The sequence below is a fragment of the Martes martes genome, assembly GCF_963455335.1.
Source record: "Martes martes genome assembly, chromosome: 10".
NCBI classification, from domain to species: domain Eukaryota; kingdom Metazoa; phylum Chordata; class Mammalia; order Carnivora; family Mustelidae; genus Martes; species Martes martes.
In genome coordinates, this window is record NC_137898.1 from 19,268,862 (window position 1) to 19,294,259 (window position 25,398).

The following is a 25,398-nucleotide window of genomic DNA, read 5'->3' on the forward strand; positions in this document are numbered from 1 at the left end:
AAAGCTTGGTGTACCTTATAGGCAGGGAGCAGGCAGCAACAGAAAGGGAAGCTAATCACACCATTGCTCGCCAGGGGTCTCCAGCACTGCCCCCTGCCCACTGGTGAGTGCTTATGGAGGTGCTCTGTGTGCAAGATGGATGCTTCTCCCTAGCTGCAGTCTGGGAAAGCCCCTACACATTCCTCACCTATAATTGCAGGGGTGCATGGGTGAGGAGCTGGGATAGGGACGGTCCACAAAGTGATCAATGATAATCCCCATGATAGGTGGGGTCCTCTCAAATTGCCTGTAATGCAATAAGCAGATTGCAGTATTTGTTAGAATGCCTTGTCAGTCCCCCTGAAGTCTTCAGAGGACCCCTTGCCTTAAATCTATTGGAAGGAACCTCTAGTCTTAACTACTGCATCCCTAAATATAAACCACAACTCTACACTGATGGCTCCGAGACACTCAGATTCTGCAATCTGGAAATCGGGATCTTTCTCAAGTTTATTTTCCAGAAGGGCAGATTTCAGCAATGGCAAAGCTGAACTGTGGGCTTAGCCACGGAGTTTGAGGGGACAAACAAACTTTAATATCTTCAATATCTTTGGAAGAGTTCTTTTGGATTCCAAGGCTCTCTCCTCACCTGGTAGACATAAATGCCAAGTTAATTCTGTAAGCACAAGAAAGAGTGATCGTGCCCACAGGCGTGCCTACTGTCCCAACACGAACTGTCTGAAAACCTAGGAGAAGAAATACATAATTAGCTTTTCCCCAGAGAACACTGACACTGTCCCCAGCCTGGCTTTCCCTGAATCATTCAGCCTATCATACAATCTCTGGCATTATCTACTCTGCACCATGAGTGTAGCGGCCTTAATTTCCTTTATGTTTATGTGTATGTGTATATACATAATTTTTAAAATTTATTTTATATTGGACCCAATACTGGAAGAGAAAACAGCATTCTCTTTCCAGATAAACCTACCTTCAAAGAGGCAAAACAACTGTCCTCTTTAGGACTTTAGTCCTAAAGTTTGAGCAAGTCCTAATCAACCCGGCCCTAAGGTATCACGTGCTCTGTGAGACAGAAAAGAGGCCCCGGGGCCTTACCACATGAACCCCTCAGTTTATGTAGGCGTGGAAGTGACTGCACTTCGACTCATGTTGCCATCCAGAACTAAGTATAGAAAAGAACCAAGGCCTGGGAGGCGTTATTTCCAAAAAAGCTTTGCTGGTTTTCTTGGTTTCATTTCCAACTTTTCAAAATTGCTTATGCTCATCAGAAACATTTAACATGCTCATTATAGAAAATTAGGAAAACAGACAATGGTATCAAGAGTAAGAAAGAATACTGAGTTCCTAGAACTTGGGGCAAAATTATTCCGTCATTCCCTGGCGGCTCCTTGGATCACCTTCCTGTCTTTTCCTTACTTGTACCACACATATTAAAATCACAAGCTACACATTAACAGCCAGCACCCAGGCCATCTCTGAAGTCAGGAGGGCTCTTAACACTACATACATACCTTCTCCTAAGCCATTCAGCTGAACTTCACCAAAATATATCCTTAGGGAAGAAAAAAAAAGAAAAAGAAATCAATGATCCTTTTTTTTTCCCCAAGATTTTTTTTTTTTCTTATTTGAGAGAGACACAGCGAGTGAACACAAGTGGGGGAGTGGGAGAGGGAGAAGCAGGCTTCCTGCTGAACAGGGAGCCTGATTCGGGGCTTGATCCCAGGACCCTGTGATCATGACCTGAGCTGAAAGCAGATGCTTAATGAATGAGCCACCCAGGAGCCTCAAAATAAATGATTCTTTATTCTAAGGGCCTTACAGACAAAACAATTTAACAAACCCTTCATTTCTTATCAGCATGAATACCTCTCCTAACGAAGCAATAATGTTACCACTTCAATGAAGCTGCAGGCATAGGGATATATATGGAAAGAATTGTTGTTGTTGTTTTTTATGACTTTATTTATTTGACAGAGATCACAAGTAGGCAGAGAGGCAGGCAGACAGAGTGGGGGCGGGAAGCAGGCTCCCCGCTGAGCAGAGAGCCCGATGTGGGGCTCGATCCCAGGACCCCGAGACCATGACTTGAGCCAAAGCCAGAGGCTTAACCCACTGAGCCATCCAGGTGCCCCTGGAAAGAATTGGTTAAGAAGTAAGGAAAGTAATAATAAAGTGGAGTCTGCGTTAGTTTCTTCTTCCTGCTCCTGCAATGTATTTTTAAAGTATACCTCCCGGGGAACAAAGAACATAGAAATAAGACTGGCAAACAGATCTCAAACCACTATTAGAAACCCAGGAACCTGAGATCATGACCTGAGCCGAAGCCAGAGGCTTAACCCACTGAGCCACCCAGGCACTCCAAAATACTATATATTTTTTTGAGGTATGTTCAACATACAAAATTATATTAGATGTACAAGATTCAATATTTGTTTATATTACAAATTGATCGTGCTCGCTTTGGCAGCACATATACTAAAATATATTACAAATTGATCATCATAGTTATGTCCAGTTAACAGCCACCACCATATATACCGAATGTTTTTTTTTGGGGATTAGAACATTTAAGATCTCCTTTCTTAAGGAGAACCCTCTTACACTGTTGGTGGGAATGCAAACTGGTGCAGCCACTCTGGAGAACATTATGGAGGTTCCTCAAAAGTTAAAAATAGCTGTACAACCGACCAATTGCACTACTAGATATTTTTTCCAAAGGATACAAAAATACTGATTCAAAGGGGCACATGCGCCCTAATGTTTTTGGCAGCATTATCAACAATAGCCAAATTACAGGAAGAGCCCCCATGTCCATCAGCTGATAAATGGATAAAGAAAATGTGATATATATTTATTTCCATTATATACTCCATATATATATTCCATATATATATAAAAGAATATTACTCAGCCATCACAAACAATGAAATCTTGCCATTTGCAATGATGTGACTGGAACTAGAGTGTAATATGCGAAGTGTTCAGAAGTCAGTCAGAGAAAGACAAATACCATATGATTTCACTCGTATATGGAATTTAAGAAACAATACAGATGAAAATAGGGGAAGGGAAGGAAAAATAAAAGAGGATAAAAACAGAGAGATAGGCAAACCATAAGTAACTATTAACTGAAGAGAATACACTGAGGGTTGATGGAAGGGAAGTGAGTGGGGGGATGGGTTAAATGGGTGATAGGCATTAAGGAAGGCACTTGTGATGACCACTGGGTGTTGTATGGCAACTTTCAAACATGCAATGGAAGGTACCATATTTTGAGAGTGGTCTTCAATTAGGGGAGCTCTCCATGTTTGTCACAAGTCATTCCAAAGTAAACTGGTTAAGAAATTCGAAAATCTTGGGGTACCTGGGTGGCTCAGTGGGTTAAAGCCTCTGCCTTCAGCTCAGGTCATGATCCCAGAGTCCTGGGATCGAGCCCCGCATCGGGCTCTCTGCTCAGCAGGGAGCCTGCTTCCTCCTCTCTCTCTGCCTGCCTCTCTGCCTACTTGTGATCTCCCTCTCTCTCAAATAAATAAATAAACTCTTTAAAAAAAAAAAAAGAAATTCGAAAATCTTTTCCAATATAGAAGAATTACACAAGACTATTTCTTTTGAAAATACAAAAATATAAGCACAGTAGGACCTTTCTCTGAATTTCCCTGGGAAGGGCAGTCTATATTAGCTATAGGTCTGAACTATAAAACATGACAAATTACACTGTAAAACATTGTTATACTTTCCTAGTAATATGGTTAAAAATTAAACATGTACATGGCTTTGTTCAACTAAAAACTAAGCTCAAACAATATACAAAGCCCTACGGTTAGGTGTTAGGCGTGAGATATGAATAAGCTAGGGAGGAGATTCAGGGTAAATCCGAAACCCAGGTTTCACAAATTATAATCTGGTATGTGAGAAAAGAAACATGTTTAATTTCTGAAATACATGCACAAAAGGGACAGACTCCATAAAGCAGGGGTCAGCAAATTTTTGTGAAAAGGGTCAGACATTTAAGGCTTGCAGGTCACGCAGTCTGAGACAGACTACTCAGCTTTGCTGTTGTCCTGCAAAAGTAGCCACTGATGATACATAAATGAAGGGGGAGGCTGTGTTCTAAAATTACTTCATTTAGGGGTACCTGGCTGGTTCAGTCAGAAGAGTGTGAGACTCTTGACCTTAGGGTCATGAGATGGAGCCCCATGTTGAGTGCAGAGATTACTAAAAAAAAATTAACTTTAAAAAAAATAATAAAATAACTTTATTTATAAAAATAAGCAGATGGTCTGCTGGCCATAGTTTGCTGACTCCTGCTATAAAATAACATAGGAATGATGTCAATAAAAAGCTGCCAAAAGACATTCTGTTGCAACCTTTGGTGGCTCAGCCGGTTGAGCATCCAACTCTTGATTTCGGTTCAGGTTGTGATTTCGGGTTCTGGAATCAAGCCCTGCGTCGGGCTCCCTGGTCACTGGGGAAGACTGCTTGTCTCTCTCTCACTCTCCCTCTGCTCTTTCCCCTGCTCATGATCTCTCTCTCAAATAAATAAATAAAATCTTTTTTTAAAAAAAGCTCAGTAATCATTTGAATACTGGTAATTGGTACAGTGCTTATCTAACCACCTTCTTGGCTATACACTGTATGACATTCAGGTGCTAAGCAAAAGTTTTCTTCACAGATAGTAGGCAGATAACAATTTATTTTAATTCAGTCTTAATGAACAACAAATTCAGAATGAATTTTTATAATGATGTAATTATACAGTGACATTAAATTTACTAAGTCAGGGGGGAAATAATATAGCTTAAAAAAAATACAAACCAGAAAGCTATTCTTTAATGGTATAAGGCTATACTGTTAACCTGTTAATGACTGTATAAGGGCGCCTGGGTGGCTCAGTCAGTTAAGCGTCTGCCTTCGGCTCAGGTCATGATCTTGGGATCCTGCGATCGAGCCCCCTGTCAGATTCCCTGCTCATCAGGTAGCCTGCTTTTCCCTCTCCCTTTGCCCCTCCCCCTAACTTGTGCACATGTGTTCTCTCTCTCTCTCTTGCTGACAAATAAATAAAAAAATCTTTAAAAAAAACACCAAACCACAATAGTATTAAAAAAGGGGGGGGGGAGCCAAATCTACCTCTGAGATCACACACTTCTCTATGGTTTAAACCATATTATTTGTATCCAAAAGCACTCCTAAATAATGAACAGTGAGCAATAAATCCTGCCTTACTCCAGAGATACAGAATAAAGCTTTAAACATTGGAAATGAAAGGACCAAAAGTCCTAGCTAATTAAGTTGATGACTAGTAGTGTAGTATGGTTACTTACAAAAGAACCAAAATGAAGGGGGCTTGGTATAGGTAAGTGAGAAGTAAGAGTTAGAAGTGATCTTTCATTATATACATATATTTTTAAAGATTTTATTTATTTGCAAGAGATAGAGAGAGCATGTCCATAAGCAGGGGGAGTGGCAGACAGAGGAAGAAGCAGGCTCCCTGGCGAGCAAGGAGTCGAAGTGGGGCCCAAGCTGAGGGCCCTGGGATCATGACTCAAGCTGAAGGCAGGATGCTTAACTAACTGAGCCCCGCCCAAGCATCCCTCTTTCGCTATATTTGAATAAAGGTCTAGTAATTTTCAAATGGAATACTCAACTTGAAACCTGAAGACTACAGAGAAGACAACAAAAATATTTTAAAGATTTGGAAAAATAGGGGCGCCTGGGTGGCTCAGTGGGTTAAGCCTCTGCCTTTAGCTCGGGTCGTGATCTCAGGGTCCAGGGATCGAGTCCCGAGTCGGGCTCTCTGCTCAGCAGGGAGTCTGCTTCCCCCTACCCCTGCCTCCGCCTGCTTCTCTGCCTTCTTGTGATCTCTATCTGTCAAATAAATAAATAAAATCTTAGGAAAAAAAAAGATTTGGAAAAATAAACAAACATGGGTAGGTTGCTAGATTACTGCTAAGAAAATTTAAGAATGACTTGATAACTACTCTCAGTAGTAGACTGTTTAGCTTAACTAGTTAAGGCTCTAATCCTTAGTCTTTCCATCCTGCTATACTAATTTCTCCTCACAATTAGCTCTATACCTATAAGCCAAAGGCTAAAACCAGTAGCTCATCACTAACATGAAAAAAGTCTTGGGTGATCTGGGAACTCCTGGCTTTCCATGAGCTTGCTCTCACACTTTCCTACTTATCTTCTATACCACCACTAGGGTCCATCTGACAAACTGAGCACATCTCATATCCCGTCCCTGACTTCTATGCCTTGCCATCTGTCTCACTCCCCACTTGGAATGATCATTCTCCCTCACTTCTACCAGCTGAAATTCTCTCTGCCTCAAGGTCTAGCTTGAATCCCACTTCCTCCAGGAAGTCTGTCTGGTTTCCCCACCCAGAACAAACTTTCCCTCCCTGTGTTCTCCTAGTACTTTTCTACTGATACTGCTATGTAGTCTTCCAATCCTGCTTTTTTTTTTTTTAAAAGATTATTTATTTATTTATTTGACAGACAGAGATCACGAGTAGGCAGAGAGACAGACAGAGAGAGAGGAGGGGAAGCAGGCTCCCTGCTAAGCAGAGAGCCCGACGTGGGGCTCGATCCCAGGACCCTGGGATCATGACCTGAGCCGAAGGCAGAGGCTTTAACCCACTGAGCCACCCAGGTGCCCCCCAATCCTACTTTTTATAATTACACATGTGTCAAACTGTCTCCCCCAATAGATAGGCCCCTACGGGGTAGGGCCTCTGTACAGTTCTTCCTTGGGCCTAGAACAATGCTCACATTAAAAAGGCACTCAATAGGGGTGCCTGGGTGGCTCAGTGGGTTAAAGCCTCTGCCTTCAGCTCGGGTCATGATCTCGGGGTCCTGGGATCAAGCCCCACATCGGGCTCTCTGCTCAGCAGGGAACCTGCTTCCCACCTCCCCCCCAGCCCACTCTCTCTGCCTGCCTCTCTGCCTACTTGTGATCTCTATCAAATAAATAAATAAAATCTTAAAAAAAAAAAGGCACTCAATAAATACATGTTGAGGTGAACCACTCCAAGGAAAATACTCAAAGAATCACTGAGAAGTTCTTTATTATCTACAGACAACTATCAACAACAAATTGAATTTGAAAGTCTGTCAGGTTTTAATTTAACTCTGAAATATAGAAGGCTGTGGTATTTTCCCAGGATAACCTGGTTTTTAAAGTCTTAAGCTCCTTTTTCAGCTTTGAGACGTGTATTACTACAACCTCAAAATCCATTCCACAGGAATCAGTGACTGTGGAATGGTCACAGAACAAAAGGACAAAGAACCTGGTAGCTTCACAAAGTTAAGGTTCACAAAGGAGGAAGGACAGACAATCATAGTTAAGCTATAGCATCAACTATCCTACCAACCATCTGTCCAAAATTAATCACAGAATACCAGTCGATGTGCCAAGTGGCAAGGCTAATGAGTGAATCAGGAAGGTGACACTATGTTGTTTACCTGTACAATATGACATATTCATGCCCCTGTTTTCTGGAGAGTCTGTAAGCTGGTGTCACCCTAGTTATGGCAAGGAGGGACTTCAGCAGCAGTGACAGTCTGTTGTACACCGTGTAGGAAACTTTAATCTCTTTATCACACCTGAGGAGCACACAGACACAATCAGCATTCGCCTACTCAACTCACATAAAACCAAGAACAGAAATGCAACAGATATAGAGGTGTTATGTTCTGTCTAGTGACTGAGATTCGTCTGTTAGCATTATTCATGAATTCTGATAGAATATAACCTGCTCTGCAGTCCACATAACACCTTTCACAGAGTATGACAGTCAACATAGATGACTGCAAATTAAGTGTGGGAACTGCAGAAGATTAAATTTATCACAAAAACATGTTCTGAACTAAATGTGTAATTAGAGGTTTTTGTCAGTTTATCAAGAGATTTACTGAGGTAAGCAAAAGTTTTACTTTTCTGTGCTCTAGAACCAGGCAGGAGATAACAAAAGGCACCTAGTGTTTTTTTCCAGCTTTGAAGCTATTATCTAAGAAATAAAGCTACACATTCAAAAACAGTAATTCAACATTGCAACTATATTAATGGAAGTGCAAATAATTTCAAGATAGTATCTTATGAGCTTTCTACCTCTATATATCTAATAGGAAATCTGGAGAAAAGTCTGTTTGGTACTAAAGTTTTAGATTATACCTGGCAATTGCTTTCTACTTAGGAAAGAAAAACAATACCCACAACCCAGACTTATTAAGATTTTTCTTTTGATGTGTTGCTATTTCCTCCATCTGCCTATATACTGTTCATGAAAACTGAAGCTTCAGGCAGGAAGTAAGCTAATCTGCCTTGAAAGAAGAAAATGGAGAAGGAAAATAACATGCATTTCCAATCTATGACCAACATAGCATGTAAAAAGGAGTAGTGAAGGGGAATCGTATTGGCTGTCTGCCATACAGCAAACAGACAACACAGAGCAGTCATGTTACAAGACCTCGCAAGGGATTTAATCAGAGAACTATCTGTACTCTGGGAAAACAACAAATCCTTTTCAGTCTTTTCTCTGCTCTTTTCCCTGTGGTGTCTAAGTTTCGGTGGAATGACCCTCCCGCTGAAGGTCATCTCTGTGCCTGGGCTGGAAGCCAAGCATGAAGCAAATTGTAGCAAAGACCTACTGGCTTTGTTAAGTGGGAAGAACACCCTCCATGACTGATAACAAAAGCCCTGCTTTCCCCCTGTCATCTTTTATCCTCAGCTACCACAACCACAGACCCTAAGACAGAGCACTTACTTTTCATTCATTTCAAGACACCAAATTTCTAGCTCCATGGAATCTCCCTGTAGATGGGACAATTGAAAAATACTTGTTTTAATTATTTCTTTTATTATAAAGCACTGTACAGTCACTATAAAAATACTGAAAAAAATAAATAAAGGGGAAAAAAATCAATTTATAACCTCATCAGCCACTTTAATAAATAACATGAGGGGTGCCTGGCTGGCTCAGTCGGAAGAGCAGGCAGCTCTTGATCCCGGGGTCTTGCGTTAAGACCGATGTTGAGTCTAACAATACTTAAATAAATAAACCTAAAAAAATTTTTTTAATGTGAGATTATACTGTATGTTATTTTTATCACTTTCCCATTAATAAACACAACATGAAGTTTTCCTTAGAGTAAAATTCTACACCATTTTTAATGGTTGCGTAGTATTCTACCCTATGACCATCATTTCATCCAATCAGTTCCCCCAATACATGGACATAGAGGTTGCTCCTAATTTTTCACTACCACAAACAAGACTCTGATAAATAGTCTTGAGATTAAAACTTTGTCCTTGCCCTAAATTAATTTCTTAAGATAAATTTCCAGAATTAGCATTGTTAAACAGTACTCATGCTTCAAAGACTTTTGCTATGTATATCCAAATTACTCTTCAGAAAGGCCAACACTTCAGATGATGGAGAGAGCCTTTCCCTCCAATTCTATAGGAGATATTTTTAGGTGACACCCACTGTTAAGGAATACCTTAACAAGCTCCTCACTTAAAAATCTTTTTAGCTCTGTAATGTCTTTAGCCAAACTGTTCAGTCTTTCTCTGGTACTCTGAACAGACTTAGTCCAGTGGGTGGGAAAGAAAAACAGAAACCAAAGCCAGAATCCCTCAACCCTGTAACGCTCCTGTGCGCCACTTAGTAAGAAGGACAATCATACTTTTGAACACAAGTAACCTTATTACCAATCAACTGGAAGAGGGCTATTCTTTTAGATTTGGGAGTAACCCTGGGTTAGTTTGTGGAATACAGAACTTACTAGTTCTAGATAAAATTTAAATATGTATCCTTAAGGTATCTTTTTCATGATACAGTCATTTTTAAATGATGTGATAAATTTTGGATTTCCCCTGCTCCCCAAAGTCAAGGGAGGATGAATAGTAGGAAGTATCCAAGACAAGTTGGTGCCGTTTGTCTAGGATAATCGGAATATTTTATACTCAGATTTCACTTGGGAAAGGAAAGAGTTCTTCTAGGGATTCCTTTAGGACTCCCTATGGATCACTAAAGAAAATGATTCATAGTATAAATTGGCAATATAGGAAGTTTTGTTTTTTGGGGAGCTAAGGTTTCCACAGAACAAGTATCGATATCATTCATTCAACAAACTTCATCAAGAGTGCCATCCAAGCACTGTGCTAGGCCCAAGAGATGATTATTTATTTATATATCCTGCCTCATTTCAAAAAGAATCTGAACTACAAAAATAAATAAGACGTGGTGTAACTGCTGACCTCAAGAATAAAAGTGTAAAGTATGAACAGGAACATGGAATGATCGCTACTGTAAGTTATGTTAGGCACTTTACAGATAAAGATTAAATGAGAAAATATAAAAACCCTATGAAGTGTCATGTTAGTTTGGTGGTGTTGGTGGGGGTGGGGTTAGGTAATTTGGCCAAAGTCACTGAGGCAGGATCTGAACTTGAGTCTGTGCAGCTCCAAACTCCAACTGCCTTTTATTATACCACCCCAGCTTCACAATCTTATAATGGAAATAAATCAATAAACACACAAGTAACAATATCTGCCTTGATCCTGATGTGAAATAAGTAAAAACACATCTAAAAAAATCACAATACATCAAGTTGTATTTTAGAAACAATGTAAACAAAGCATATGGTAAGTCTAAGGAAAGTAGTTACCTCTCCCACTAGAAAGGGTGTTTCAAGAGCACATGAGTCTTGAAGGATTAAGTAGAAACATTTCATACATAGTTGACATATAAGGAGGAAAAAAGCCCATTTCAAGTGTTTGGGAGAATAAATACAAAAAGCATGACCTCCTCAGAGAACGCTAAGTTCAGAGAGGGAGGAGGCAGGAATGAAGTTGAATTGGAACCAGGGTGTGAAGAGCTTTGAGTGCCAAATGAACACACCACCCTGGCCGTAACCTTACCTCAGAAGTCTTGAGTGAGATCTCCACACACATCGATCTCCCGACAGCAGGCAACTGTCCTGCCAGTGCCTTTTTTGCTTCATGTGTAACCTCTGGGATGTCTTTGATTGCTAAATTGAACTAGAAAACAAAAGGGACTTTTGTTAAACACTCACAGGGCACATTATGGGAACATAAAGCAGTGAGAAGGTTATGCTGAGTAATGCAGGCATGGCTTTGAGTGATGAAGGACATCCATTCATTTCTCCCTTGCCCAGAAAAGATATCCTGCATCAAAGCCGCAAAACTCAGGTTGAAAGAGGTAATGACTTATTATAAAAATCAGTCAACAAGGCATTTTTCTAAAGACTAAATTTTTCCCTGACTGCAGAAGAAAGATGAGAATCATATAAACCGAGGGCTAACATCTGATGAAGAATATACTTTCCAAGTGAATGAATCAAATGGAATTAGATATATTAATGTTATGATTTAGTAATACTATAAATTGTATTCTTTGCAACTGCACTATGTACAATTCCTGATGACAAACACGCCTTAAAAAAACAAAAACAAAAAAAAAAAAAAACAGGAACTGTACCCAATCTGAACCCGTTGGGGATGAAGATGAACGAGTGCAAATCTTCTCGCCAAGTCGAGCCTGGACAATCACTTGGACAGTCTAAAAAAAAAAAGCAAACAAACAGGAAAAAAAATCAATGATGAAGAGTCTTAAATTGATCTGACTCACAATCAGGGTTAACACCCCCTGAATGCAGGGTTAAAAAGATGCCAATGATCGTAACATCACTTTAGGAAATGATAGGATTTTAAAACTCAAGAACATATTAAAAAAAACTACGACACAAAAATAATACTGTAAATATTCCTGAGGGCATAATGTCAACTGATTGGAGGAATTTTAGTTTAAGGCTTGGGATCTGTAATATTCTCACATGGCAGAAGGAAATTTGCACATGGTAGCTCTGACTTTCATAAAGAAACAAGTCCAACCGTAGGTTTAAATATTCACTGCCGTACACTTATGTAATCATAGTAGATTTAAACCAAGGATTCCACAATTATTCATATCATTTGGCCCATATGGCAAAAGTCTCCCAACTAATTTTACAACCAGAATCTACTGCATGGATTGTTTTTTACATGGCAATCATGAGAAGGAGTGATAGAGGTGGAAATGATTTTTAGATTTAAGAAAATGTAACTTCTCAAGCATTCAAAATTCAGTTTTAATTCCTCATTTACCCAGAAGGGAACAATAAATGGAAGTCAGACATTTCAGAATTAGTTGATGCTTTCGGAAGGATGCCTGAAATGCTGTCCATTCCAGTCCACTGTCTTTGTTCCCACCCCAAGGGAACATACTGTGCCAATAACCTGGCATAATAGTTTGACATTTCTGCAAACGGCCTTGCAAAAAAAAAATTTTTTTTGAACAAGTAGCTGTGGAAAATTGGAAGCTACTTTTTAGTTACACCCCCAGTACCGCCCCCAAACTTCACAGTTTGGTTTACAACAGACAGAAGTATCCCTTAAAATGGGCAAGCTGCAAGCTGTTATTCTATATTTCCAAAAAGGGAGAGCACGGAAGTTATTTCTAACAGTTCTGAGCTCAAGAGAATAGATATATTACCTTGAGGGCAAAAAATTTAATAAACTTGTCCAGGTCCTTTCTGTCCTGGGAATTGAGATCAGTTTCCATTGCCTATAGGAATCTAAAACAGGAAAAAAAAAAGTGTTGAAAAAATGTGACTAATATCTTTTAAATTCAAAGCATACAGAGATGGTATTGTCTAGCTGTGCAAACAGTCATGTGGGAGGGAAAAAAATTTCTCCCTAAGATACCAAAGTGAAAAAATATTAAGATAGTATCTTTTGAGGAAAATAAATTCCTCACAAAGAAAATCTAGGCTGTAAAATTTAATTCCCATTCCGGAATGGAAAAAAATACTTCCTTAACACACACACGCAAGAAAAGAACCAAAGTCCGGGGACCTGAACAATGGATGAGGACAAGCCATTTTACCTGCATCTGAAATGTCAAGCTTTAACTATAATTTATCTTATTAAAAAAAGTTCTACTACCCACCATACTGAGGACTAAATTTCTAACAAGACAAAAACTCTGTTAAAACATAAAATGAGGGGTGCTTGGGTGGCTCAGTCAGTTAAGCATCTGACTCTTGATTTTGGCTCAGGGCATGATCTCAGGGTGGTGAGACTGAGCGCTGTGTGGCTCCTCGAGAGCTAGAGTCTGCTTGGCGTTCTTTCTCCCTTTCCCCTCCCCCTGCTCACACATGCTCTTGCTCTCTCTCTCTCTCCAATAAATAAACAAAATCTTAAAAAACATAAAATAAGATCATTTGTATTCCTTCAGAAGGGCACTAAATCAATTTAACTTTGGGGACCCCTTTTGAGAATCTGGTAACAAGACAAGCCCTTTCTCTAGAAAAATGCACACATATAGAAATGTTTGGATACAACTTCAGGGGGTTCATGGATTTCATGGATACATCACAGCTCCTCAGGTTGAAATGGCTTCAGGCAGGGCTGGTATGAGGAAGCAAAAACATTTAGGGAGAGAAGAACATGAACAAAGAGCATCAGCAACAGAGAGCAAAATGGATTTGGAACTATTAAGTATCCTAGTTTTTTTAGAGGACTATGTATGGACAGGGAGATAGTATGGCTGGTTGGGGCCAGATCATGAAAATCTTGAATGCAATGCAAGCCTAGTACAACAGAAACAGGAGCTCCTTCAAGATCTTTGAGGAAAGGCATTAACACAATCAGAGTGCTAGCATCATCTGAATGGTGCTTTAGAAAGAGCTTTGCTAGCGTATTGTAGAACAGTTTTGAGTATGAAAAGCAGGGAGACCAGTTAAGTCCTTGGCAATAATGCAGGCTTGTGGTCAAGGCTAAAACTCTAGTACAGTTATGGTTTGGAGATAGTATGGGTGGGAGGTATTTCAAAGGAAGAGCTGATGGGATTTAAGGACTGACTACAAAAAGTTTAACAAGGTTTCAGTTAACAATAAACAGGAAGCTAGTTTTAAGGAAAGGTATAAACAGAAAAGAGCTGAAACTGGAAATTTTAAAAACAGATATAATACCATACACAAAAATAAATTCAAAATGGATGAAACACCTAAATGTGAAACAGGAAACCATCAAAATCCTAGAGAACACAGGCAGCAACCTCTTTGACATCAGCCATAGCAACTTCTTACTACATTTGTCTCCCGAGCTGAGGAAAGGGAAACAAAAGTAAAAATGAACTATTGGGACTTCATCAAGATAAACATCTGCACAACCAAAGAAAAAAATCAAAACTAAAAGGCAACCTACGGAACGGGAGAAGATATTTGCAAATGACATATATGATAAAGGGTTAGTATCCAAAATCTATAAAGAACTTACCAAATTCAACATCCAAAACACAAATAATCTAGTTAAGAAATGGGCAGAGACATGAATAGACATTTTCCCAAAGAAGACATACAGTTGGCCAACAGACACATGGAGTATGCTCAACTTCACTCATCATCAAGGAAGTACAAACCAAACCTACAATAAGATATCACCTCACACCTGTCAGAATGGCTAAAATCAACAACACAAAAAACATAACAGGTGTTGGTGAGAATGTGGAAAAGGGTGAACCCTCTTACACTGTTGGTAGGAATGCAAATTGGTGCAACCACTCTTGGAAACACTATAAAGGCTCCTCAAAAAGTTAAAAATAAAACTACCCCACGATCCAGCAATTCCACTACTAGGTGTTTACCCAAACAATACAAAAATACTGATTCGAAGGGATATATGCATTCCAATGTTTATATCAGCACTATCAACAATACCCAAATTATGGAAAGAGCCCAAATACCCATCAACAGATGGATAAAGAACTTGTGATGTATATATACACATATATATGCACAAATATATACACACACACAATAGAATACTGCTCAGCGATCAAAAAGAATAAAATGTTGCAGGATATTTGGGTGGTTCAGTTGGTTAAGTGCCTGCCTTTGGCTCAGGTCATGATCAAAGGGTCTTGGGATTGAGTCCCACATCAGGCTCCTTGCTCAGGAGGGAGCCTGCTTCCACTTCTCCCTCTCCCTCCCCCTGCCATGCTCTCTCTCACTCTGACCAAAAAAAAAAAAAAAAGGGGGGGGGCGCCTGGGTGGCTCAGTGGGTTAAAGCCTCTGCCTTCAGCTCAGGTCACGATCCCAGGGTCCTGGGATGGAGCCCCGCATTGGGCTCTCTGCTCAGTGGGGAGCCTGCTTCCTCCTTTCTCTCTCTCTGCCTGCCTCTCTGCCTGCTTGTGATCTCTGTGTGTCAAATAAATAAATAAAGTCTTAAAAAAAAAAAGGATGAAATCTTGCCATTTGCAATGATGTGGATGGAAATAGAGTGTATTATGCTAAGTGAAATAAGTCAGTCAAAAAAGACAAATACCAAACAATTTCACTCATGTAGAATTTAAGAAATGGAACAAATGAACACGGGGGAAAAAGACAATGGCAAACCATAAAACAGAACTATAGAGAACAAACTGAGGGTTGCTGGAGAAGATGTGGACGGGGGATGATTAAATGGGTGATAAGAATTAAAGAGGGCACTTGTGATGAGCACTGGGACATATAAGTGATGGAATCACTAAATTCTACTCCTGAAGCTCATACTACACTATATGTTAACTAACTGGAATTTAAATAAAAACTTAAAAGTACAAAAAAGAAAAAGAAAAAGAAATAAAAATGGGGTATAACTTACATGTAGTGAAATGTACAAATCTTGGGTGTACAGCTCAATAAATATCTTATTGTTTTCATTTCTATTTCAATAGATACTTTGTTTGTATACATTCATATAATCGCAATTCTGATCAAGTTACAGAACATTTCCAATAGTTCAGAGGGTTCCCTTGTGTCCCCTCAGGAAAAAGTAACCATTATTCTGACTTCTATCATCATAGATCAGTTTTATCTATTCTTACAAATCATTCCATTTAAAATAAATGGAATCAAACAATATTAACTCTTTTGTGCATAGCTTCCTTTATTCAAGTCATGCTTGTGAAAATCATAATGCTGCATGTGGAACTTTATTTTTTTCATTGCTATGTAGCACTCCACTTTACAAATATACCACAAACTGTTTATAAATTCCAGTAGATAACCATTTGGGTTGCTTCTTGGTTTTGGCTATTGTATTTTTACACAAATCTTTTGGTGGATATAAACACTCCTCGCCATCAGCTGTTATTTAAGCCCAGCATTATTAATGTTGGGTCACAAAGTGTAAGTACCTAGTTTTACCAGACACGGACAGTTTTCCAGAATCTGTACCGATGTACACGCCTATCAGCAGTATATGAGGGTTCCAGGTGCTCCACAGCTATACCACTACTTGGTACTACAGATTCTTAAATTTTAGCCATCCCGGTAGAGGTGCCGTAGTATCTCATTTCATCTGTACTAGATGATTAGTGATTAAATTAGTGATTAAATGAACAATGGATTCCCCCTATTAGCATCTTTTCATATGCTTATTGGCTATTTGTAAATCCTCTTTAACGAAGTTCTACTTCAAGCATTTTGCCCAATTAAAAATTAGGTTATCTTTTTTTTACTAAACTGTCGAAGTTTCTAAAAAATATATATATAGTGGATATAAGTACTTTGTTGGATATGCACTATAAATATCTTCTCCCAGTTTGTGTCTTGCCTTTCTTACAGCATCTGTTTCTTTTCATGAGAGTCTGAATATACTAATGGACAAAGGCCAGACTACTGTATCAAAATAGAGCTCTGACCCACAACCTGCAGGAACCAGCCCAGGAAGGAAGTGAAACTAACATCTCCATTATCTAGCCCAAGAAGTCAACATACTATCTACAGTAATCAGTCAAGGAAGTCAAACTATCTCTAGCAACTAACTAGTCCAGGAAGCCAACAGTAACCCTAAAAACTGACCCCAAAGAGTCAAGACTTGAGTAATAACCCCAAATTACTCCCCTAATTTTCCTCCCTGGTTCCAACTTAGGACCAACCACAGAAAGCCGAATATATATACCTAAACAACCACATAGGATGCCCCCACTTGTAGTTAGGCTGCCTAGAGCTTTCCCATGCCAATAACCCCAAATCACGACATATCTGAAGTTCTTCCTTTCCTCCACTATAAAACTTCCCACGGGTCTACCTGCCTTTGAGTCTTTGCCAATGCGAGTGATGGCGGCTAACTCCCCTGCTATGCCAAACTCTGATTAAATAGCCTTCATCCATTCTCATTTTTGTGTTTATTTCCACATTAAAAACAGCCTTGCTGAGGTATAACTGACAATAAAAAATATATTGGAAGTGCAAGGCATAGTAAGTTTTCTTAAAATATTTTATTTGAGAGCAAGTGAGCATAGGGGCAGGGGAGCAGAGAGAGAAGGACAAGCAAACTCCACGCTAACCGTGGAGCCTGACTCAGAGCTCAGTCCCACAACCCTGAGATCATGACCTGAACAGAAATCAAGAGTCAGACGCTTAACTAACTGATCCACCGAGATGCTCCAAGACGCTGTAAGTTGTGACATCTATTTGTAACTGTAAAACCATTACCACAAAATATCCCTGTTGTAATCTCTCCTTCCAGTACCCCCTCAATGCCTCATCCTTGGGCAACCACTGCCCTGCTTTCTATCACCATAGATACCTACCTGCATTGTCTAGAGTTTTATATAAATGACATCAGACAGTATGTACTCTTTGGCTTCTTTCACTTAGCATAATTATTTTGAGGTTCATCCATGTTGTGTTCTATATTCATAGTTCATTTGTTTCTATTGCTGAGTAATAGCCTCTTATGGAGTCTTTAGATTAACAGAGATTAATTGTAATAAGTCAAATTTCTCAATTTTTTTTAGCACTTCTTTGTGCTCTGTTGAAAAAATTTTTGCTGATCTCAAAGTCATGAAAATCTTCTTCATCTTCTTCTAAAAATGTTATTGTTTACCTTTCATGTTTACATTCATGATCCATCATAAATTAATTTTTCCTGTGGTAGAAGTTTGGGGTTGAGGTTCATTATTTTTTGACAATCAGTTCAGATTACTTAATAGGTCAAATCAAAACACCAAATAACCAACCTGTAATTAATGGAAAGGTTAAGACTGAGGTTAAAGTTGGAGAGAAGGAGATATTCTCCAAAAAGAAGGAATAGTTTAAAAACCATAGCAGTAGATGAAATCACCATGGAAGACAGAAGGGAAAAATAATAAAGGCTCCAGGAAAATACCATAAAGAGAAATGCCAGAACTTATCAGAGAAATATGAAAACGATTTCTGAGCAGTTATCATGGAAACTGAGAGGAAGTAAGTTTCAAGATATAAGGGATGGCCAAATAACATAAACGTACTTGTGGAGGAGGCAAAACTTTACCTCCCAGCCCTCAGGTTTCCAGCTGGGCCTCTTTAACAAAAGGACAGATTAACAAGAGAAAAACAGTTTATTAACACCTGCGGTGCACATCTCACAAAAGAAACCTCAGCAGAGGGGCGCCTACATGGCTCAGTCCGGTTAAGCGGCTGTCTTTGGCTAGGGTCATGATCCCAGGATCCTTGACGGAGCCCTGCTTCGGGCTCCCTGCTCAGAAGAGAGCCAGACCTCAACAGAAATGTAATCAAAGAGTGTGGCATAGAACTGTGGCTTATATGGGATCTTAACAAACAATGATAAAGTTGTAGAGAAATGACAAGACAAAGGAAAGCAGTTCTAGGCTTCCAAGGGTGGCAAACTGTGGGAAGGTAAATATATGGGAGGAAACTAATGGGGTAAGGTTTGTTTGCAGATTCCACCAGAGCCTTCTCTGGGCCGGTAAGAGTCTTTCTTTAAGAAAAGGAGAATTTATCTCACCTTCAGGCAGAAAAGTGGAAGGTAAAGACAGGTTCTCCAACATTTACTGCTTAATGGCCTTCAGATCAAAATAATTTTTATGTCAAAGAGGCATATTCACATTCTGGTTTCCTTCACTTTCAAGGTGATGAGAAAAACGCCACTGGACTTGACATCATGTTGCTAATGATCTTTGAGAGGATCACTTGTTGTTTGTTTTTTTAATTTTTTTTTTAAGATTTTATTTATTTATTGACAGAGAGAGAGAGAGATCACAAGTAGGCAGAGAGACAGGCAGAGAGAGAGGGGAAGCAGGCTCCCTGCTGAGCAGAGAGCCTGATGCGGGACTCGATCCCAGAACCCTGAGATCATGACCTGCGCCAAAGGCAGAGGCTTAACCCACTGAGCCACCTAGGCGCCCCAAGGATCACTTGTTTTTTAAAGATTTTATTTATTTATTTGAGAAAGAATGAGAGAGCGAGCGAGCGAGCATTGAGAGTGGGGAGGGTCAGAGGGAGAAGCAGACCTCCCACTGAGCAGGGAGCCCAATGTGGGATGATCCGGGGACTCCAGGACCATGACCTGAGCCAAAGGCAGTTGCTTAACCAACTGAGCCACCCAGGTTCCCCAGAGGATCACCTCTTAAGAGCAGGGGTGCTTCACCTGGATTCTGAGAAGTTAAGAAGGAAGAGACCTCAAGCTGCTGTGAAAAGGACTTTCTCTACAGCACAGCACTATTTGAGCAAATTGGGTGGGGGGTAGAAACCAATGAAGGAGAAACAAAACACCTAAGAAAGGATTGCGGAACTCAGATGCCACAGTAGAGTCTACCGTGATCAAGGACAGGTTAAAGCCCGAAGTGATCCAAATTATAAAGGACTTATCTTTTAGAGCCTACCACTTGTATGTTTGACAGCATTTGAAGCATACACCCACCTTCAGACCTTCCGGAATATTGGTTGAAAAGAACACCAACAAATGTTATGGTAAGAATAAAAAGCCTTTTAAAGGGTTAAACTGTTCAAGGCCCTGAAGCAACCACAGCAACAGATCTGAGATAAGAATAATGCTGGAGGGTTGTACTGCCCTTATTTTATACTGAAGTGGGGAACTCTGTTCCCACCACCAGAACATCTACCATTGCAAACATAATAGCACAATGACTCTTGTGACTTTTTGTTCGGAAGTAGGAACTAAAGGATTATGTAACTAGAATTAGTTATAGAGCCAAAAGGGGTGAGATCTCCACTGGAGGAAAAGTTATCTACAGACATCAGAGCTTGTCGTTCCCTTAGGCCTCGCCTATCTAGCAGTTAATTCATCCTTTACAATATTAAGTTTACCCTATGCCTTGCTTGTTGTAAAAGTCCTTCTTTGAATGTTCCAAGGACTTGAAAGGGAAATTAAAAAGGGACCTACAATTCGTCCCTTTTTTCTGCCCTTTACTAATACTAGCCAGTTACTAAATCCTTCAAGTTCTTGCTTATACAAAATCCTTTCATATATGTGCTACATTTTCATTTCCAAAGAACCACCTTAATCCAGGTCTCATTTCTTAGCTGGAAGAGACTCACTTGGTTACTCTACATCTGAAGATCAGGATATGCCATCCCAAAATAAGCCACTTTGGCATAAAGATTATTTTAAGCTGAAGACATTTGAGATTCAACAGATGTAGAAAGAAACCTTCTTGGGCTTCCCTTATCTGACTAAAAGCAGAAACTTCTGAAAAATGAGGACAGCCATAAATTCCCATTTCAGGTTGGCATCTACTTCTGAGAGAGAGATCACAAGTCCCCACTCCGTGGGAGTTTCAAGGTCAGGAAGAAGATAGACCAGTTGCACTTACCTAAACAAATATTATCACAAACTTTTTAATCTCCTATTTGTTCTCCTACAGATTCATTTGTCTTTTCTAAAGAAACTGATTTGTTCTTCCCACAAAAGTGTCCGTCCATGTCCCCCCACTCCCACCCCCCACCCCCTCCCACCTCCGGCACCTGGCTGGCTTAGTGGGATCAGCCTGCCTGCAGCTCTTGATCTCTGGGTCATGAGTTCAAGCCCAATGTTGGGGAGAGATTTGAATGAATGAATGAATGAATAAATAAAAATACATCTTTAAAAAAAGTCTTTTCTCGGGGCGCCTGGGTGGCTCAGTGGGTTAGAAAGCCTCTGCCTTCAGCTCAGTTCATGATCCTGGGGTCCTGGGACTGAGCCCCACATCGGGCTCTCTGCTTGGCAGGGAGCCTGCTTCCCCCTCTCTCTCTGCCTACTTGTGATCTCTGTCTGTCAAATAAATAAATAAATAAATCTTTTTTAAAAAATAAAATAAAATAAAAAAGCCTTTTCTCCTAGGCCTCTTTCTCTTACTAAATTAGACATATAAGTCCCAAATGCTAACCACCAGGGTTATTCATCACTGAGTACTCCTATAGTTGATAGCCTCATGTCAGTTTAAATTGCAGGCTCTTAGGTACTAAACTTAGGTAGGAAAAGTTTTCCTTAACACCTTTTTCTAGGTTACCTTGTGAACCTTAGGCACAATGCTAAAAGAGTAAGTAAAGCATTATCTCATATTGCTCTTATGTTCCAGAAATTTTGACAAACTCCTAAGTTTCAACTTCACGACTGCCCATGCAAAGTCAGCAGGGAAAACAGGTGCGATGATTTTGAAAAGGTACTCAGAGGTCTGCTGGCACTTTCTTATGAAAGATCTTGGTCACTGAAATTACCAAATAAATGGTGATCCAGAACCAGTGTCTAGTTCTTGCACATACATGCTCAAAAAACTAATTTTATTAGTTCAATCAAGGTTTTGAGAACAACTTCAGTTACAAGAGAGTTTATATACCATAAATCCAGTTTATTATTTGAAAAATAAAATGGCTAAGTAGATGGAAAGAGAAGCATTAAGTGATCAACATATTGCCTTTCCTAAAAGCAGCCATTTTGTGAAACCAAAATTACTTCCAAAGGTTAACTGGTTATCATCCTACTATGAGGTTCATGTATCTTTCTCCACCTCAGTGGCAAGCATACTGGAATTCCACCAAGAGTCTAGAGAAGGGTAACTGGGTGGCTCAGATGGTTAAGCATCTGTCTCTGTATCTCAGGGGCCTGGAATCAAGCCCTTGCACCAGGCTCCACACTCCTCCTGTGGAGCCTGCCTGGGATTTTCCCTCACGCCCCTCCCCCCAACCCATATATGGGGGTACTCTCTCCTCCCCAACCCAAAAAGCCTAGTGAGGCTTCTTAACTGACAATGTATGTATTCACTTGGCTTTACGTTTCTATAGACATTGCAGGCCATGGCCCACATTCGTTGTCGTCACCAACACATTATAATTGACTAAAAGGCTGTTTACATTAAGAGTGCAGACGCCCTAATATGGTGGGTTTTAAGGCAGTTCATCAGCCGCTAGAGCACTGAGCCAAAGTATGGCTTTAGGTTATCACTTAGTTCAAATCAAAGCCATTTCACCTCTTAGCATTATGGTGTTTCAATTATGTTGCAAACTCAGTGTTTCAATTATGTTGCAAACTCTTCTGCAAACTTATCCCTTCACTGATAATATGCTGAATATATAAGTTGTTTTTTTTTCCTAAAAGTTTGTTTGTTTATTTGACAGAGATCACAAGTAGGCAGAGAGGCAGGCAGAGGTGGGGGCAGTGGGAAGCAGGCTCCCCGCTAAGCAGAGAGACCAACGCAGGGCTCAATCCCAGGACCTGAGCGGAAGGCAGAGGCTTTAACCCACTGAGCCACCCAGGCGCCCCTAAGTTTTGTTTTGTTTTTTTTTAAAGATTTTATTTATTTATTTAACAGAGAGAGACACAGCAAGAGAGGGAACACAAGCAGAGGGAGTGGGAGACAGAGAAGCAGGCTTCCCACCAAGGAGGGAGCCTGATGGCGGGCTTGATCCCAGGACGCTGGGATCATGACCTGAACCGAAGGCAGTTGCTTAACTGACTGAGCCACACAGGCACCCCCTGAATATGTAAGTTAATCACGGCTACCTACCACTTTCTTTATTAAATGTTTTGCCCTAGGGACATAACCTAATTACTATGTATAATTTCAGATATTTACAAAAAAATTCTATGTGGTTCCCACCAACATATATTTGATTAAATTTATCAAGTGTTACCTTTTATAAAATGGCTTAATTAGGTCAGAAATATATTTACACACTGTAATCCTCCCACAAATCCTGCTATCCCCTCATCAACACCTGTTTTCCCCAGACTCACCATTCACAGCTTTTCCTGCCTGAGAAATAACCTCAATTAAGGCCTTTAAGACTTATACATTTAACAACAAAAAAATTTTAGAGGGCTTTGAATTGCAATTTCAGTTCAACAACATTCTCTGCACAACATTTTCTTTTTTTCCTCCATTTTTTTAGAGAGTGAGAGAACACACTTGAGTGGAGGGAGGAGAGGGAGAGAATTTTTTTTTTAAGATTTTTTATTTATTTATTTAACACACAGAGATCACAAGTAGGCAGAGAGGCAGGCAGAGAGAGAGAGGGGAGGAAGCAGGCTCCCTGATGAGCAGAGAGCTTGATGTGGGGCTCGATCCCAGGACCCTGGGATCAGGACCCGAGCCGAAGGCAGAGGCTTTAACCCACTGAGCCACCCAGGCGCCCCGAGGGAGAGAATCTTAAGCAGACTCCAAGCCTACGGGGGAGCCGGCCATGGGGCTGGATCTCACACTCCTGAGATCATGACCTGAGCCAAAAGCAAGAGTCAGATGCTTAACTGACTGAGCCACCCAGTTACCTCCATCAATTTCATTAATAGAAATTCATAACAAGTAACTCTTTAAGGTTCCCAAAGTATTTAGAACATGCAGAGATTTATACTATACTAAACTAGTTTTAAACAAGTACTGAAAATATAATAAGCAAAATGTGGTATGTCTATATACAATGGAATATCATCCAGCCTTAAAAAGGAAATTCTGGGGCGCCTGGGTGGCTCAGTGGGTTAAGCCACTGCCTTTGGCTCAGGTCATGATCTCAGGGTCCTAGGATCGAGTCCTGCATCGGGCTCTCTGCTCAGCAGGGAGCCTGCTTCCCTCTCTCTCTGCCTACTTGTGATCTCTCTCTGTCAAATAAATAAAAATTTAAAAAAAAAAAAGGAAATTCTGATACATGCTACAACATGGACGAACTCTGAGGACATTAGCTAAATGAAATAAGCCAGTCACGAAAGGACACATGCTGTATGATACCGCTTTTATGAGGTACTTAAGAGGGGTCAGATCATTGCCATAAAGCATGAGTGGTTGTCAGGAGCTGGGAAAGGAGAGAATGGGGAGTTAGTGTTTAACTCCTCATTGTTATATAAGATGTAGATAATCTTACATTGTTATGTAAGATGTAGATAATCATCAACATCCAAATACTAGACAGAAGATTCTACACCACTGCTCCAGTGCAAAATATATAATCAACAGGGGAAAAGCAGACTTAACCAGATAGGCAGGTTCTCTACTTCTTTGACTTTCATACCGAAATGGTAATTTTAACTTAAAAAAATGAGTTCCACTTAAATAGGTAGACATTTATCTCAACTATCTTCCCAATCCCCAGTTAAGAGCACAGAAACATAAAGGTTGTAAATAAAGGCAGAAAAGGGGGCGCCTTTGTGGCTCAGTTAGAGAAGCATCTGCCTTCGGCTCAGGCCACAATCTCCGGATCCTGGGACTGAGCCCTGAGTTGGGCTCCCTGCTCAGCAGGGAGTCTGCCTCTCCCTCTCCATCTGCCAATGCCCCTGTTTCTGCTCTCTGTCTCTCAAATACATAAAATCCTAAAAAAAATAATAATAAAGGCAGAAAAGGAAATAACAAATGAAAGATATCGACAGAATATGGGGGTGGGGAGAGAAAGTGAACAGGCTGGTTAAGTATAAAGGTTTCCATGCTTGTTTATTTCTACTCACTCCTAAAACATCATTAAAACAAAAAATGGCAGGGGCGGGGGTGGAAGGGCTTAAAAAGCATACATACAGGGACCAGAAGAAGGTGCATGGAGGTAACAGCATCACAGTTTTGGAAGACAGAAAACAGAAGGAACAGATAATTAACTGAGCAGAGCTGACAAAGCAAGCTCATCTGAACCGAAGAACCCAAAAGAGGCTAAGGAATGAGAGTTACCAGATCTCTCCTAAAAAAGTAGAATGGCAGAAGAAGCTGAAACAGGAAGATTATTTTATAAAAGTCCATAGAAGAAGCACTTAGACCCCACGCTAGGCTCTAAGCTCCTTTCATAACCCCACTCAGGGCAAAACAGCCCTTCCTCCCTCATGTTAGAAGACTGGACATTAACTTTTTGGAAACAATGAATCAAAGAACATGCTGGATTTCCATCAGGTCTGTACGAGGCACTCTGTTCTGAAGAAAAGATTCATGGGAGCAGTACTCTCAGTTTCCAAGGGGAAAAAAACCACTTTATTGGTATTATAAAAATCTAAGAGAGTGGCACCTGGATGGCTCAGTCGGTTAAGCATCTGCCTTCGGCTCAGGTCATGATCTCAGGGCCCTGGGACTGAGCCCCACATGGGCCTCTCTGCTCAGA

General features: G+C 40.2%; 1 protein-coding gene across 7 annotated transcripts in view; it reads right to left on the reverse strand.

Moving 5' to 3' along the window:
• ATG13 (autophagy related 13) overlaps positions 1–25,398 on the reverse strand; it is a 55,781-nt gene that overhangs the window by 15,172 nt on the left and 15,211 nt on the right. For 4 of the 7 annotated variants that reach the window (XM_080816104.1, XM_080816103.1, XM_080816100.1 and 1 more), the window contains 8 exons: positions 12,558–12,639; positions 11,505–11,585; positions 10,925–11,044; positions 8,766–8,812; positions 7,465–7,605; positions 1,512–1,552; positions 629–725; positions 188–286 (listed from right to left, as the gene is read on the reverse strand). In XM_080816104.1, the coding sequence (XP_080672230.1) occupies positions 188–286; positions 629–725; positions 1,512–1,552; positions 7,465–7,605; positions 8,766–8,812; positions 10,925–11,044; positions 11,505–11,585; positions 12,558–12,626 (695 nt within the window). In that variant the 5' untranslated portion in view covers positions 12,627–12,639. The remainder of the gene's footprint in view (positions 1–187; positions 287–628; positions 726–1,511; positions 1,553–7,464; positions 7,606–8,765; positions 8,813–10,924; positions 11,045–11,504; positions 11,586–12,557; positions 12,640–25,398) is intronic. The other 3 variants (XM_080816102.1, XM_080816101.1, XM_080816105.1) reach the window with 1 other exon arrangement.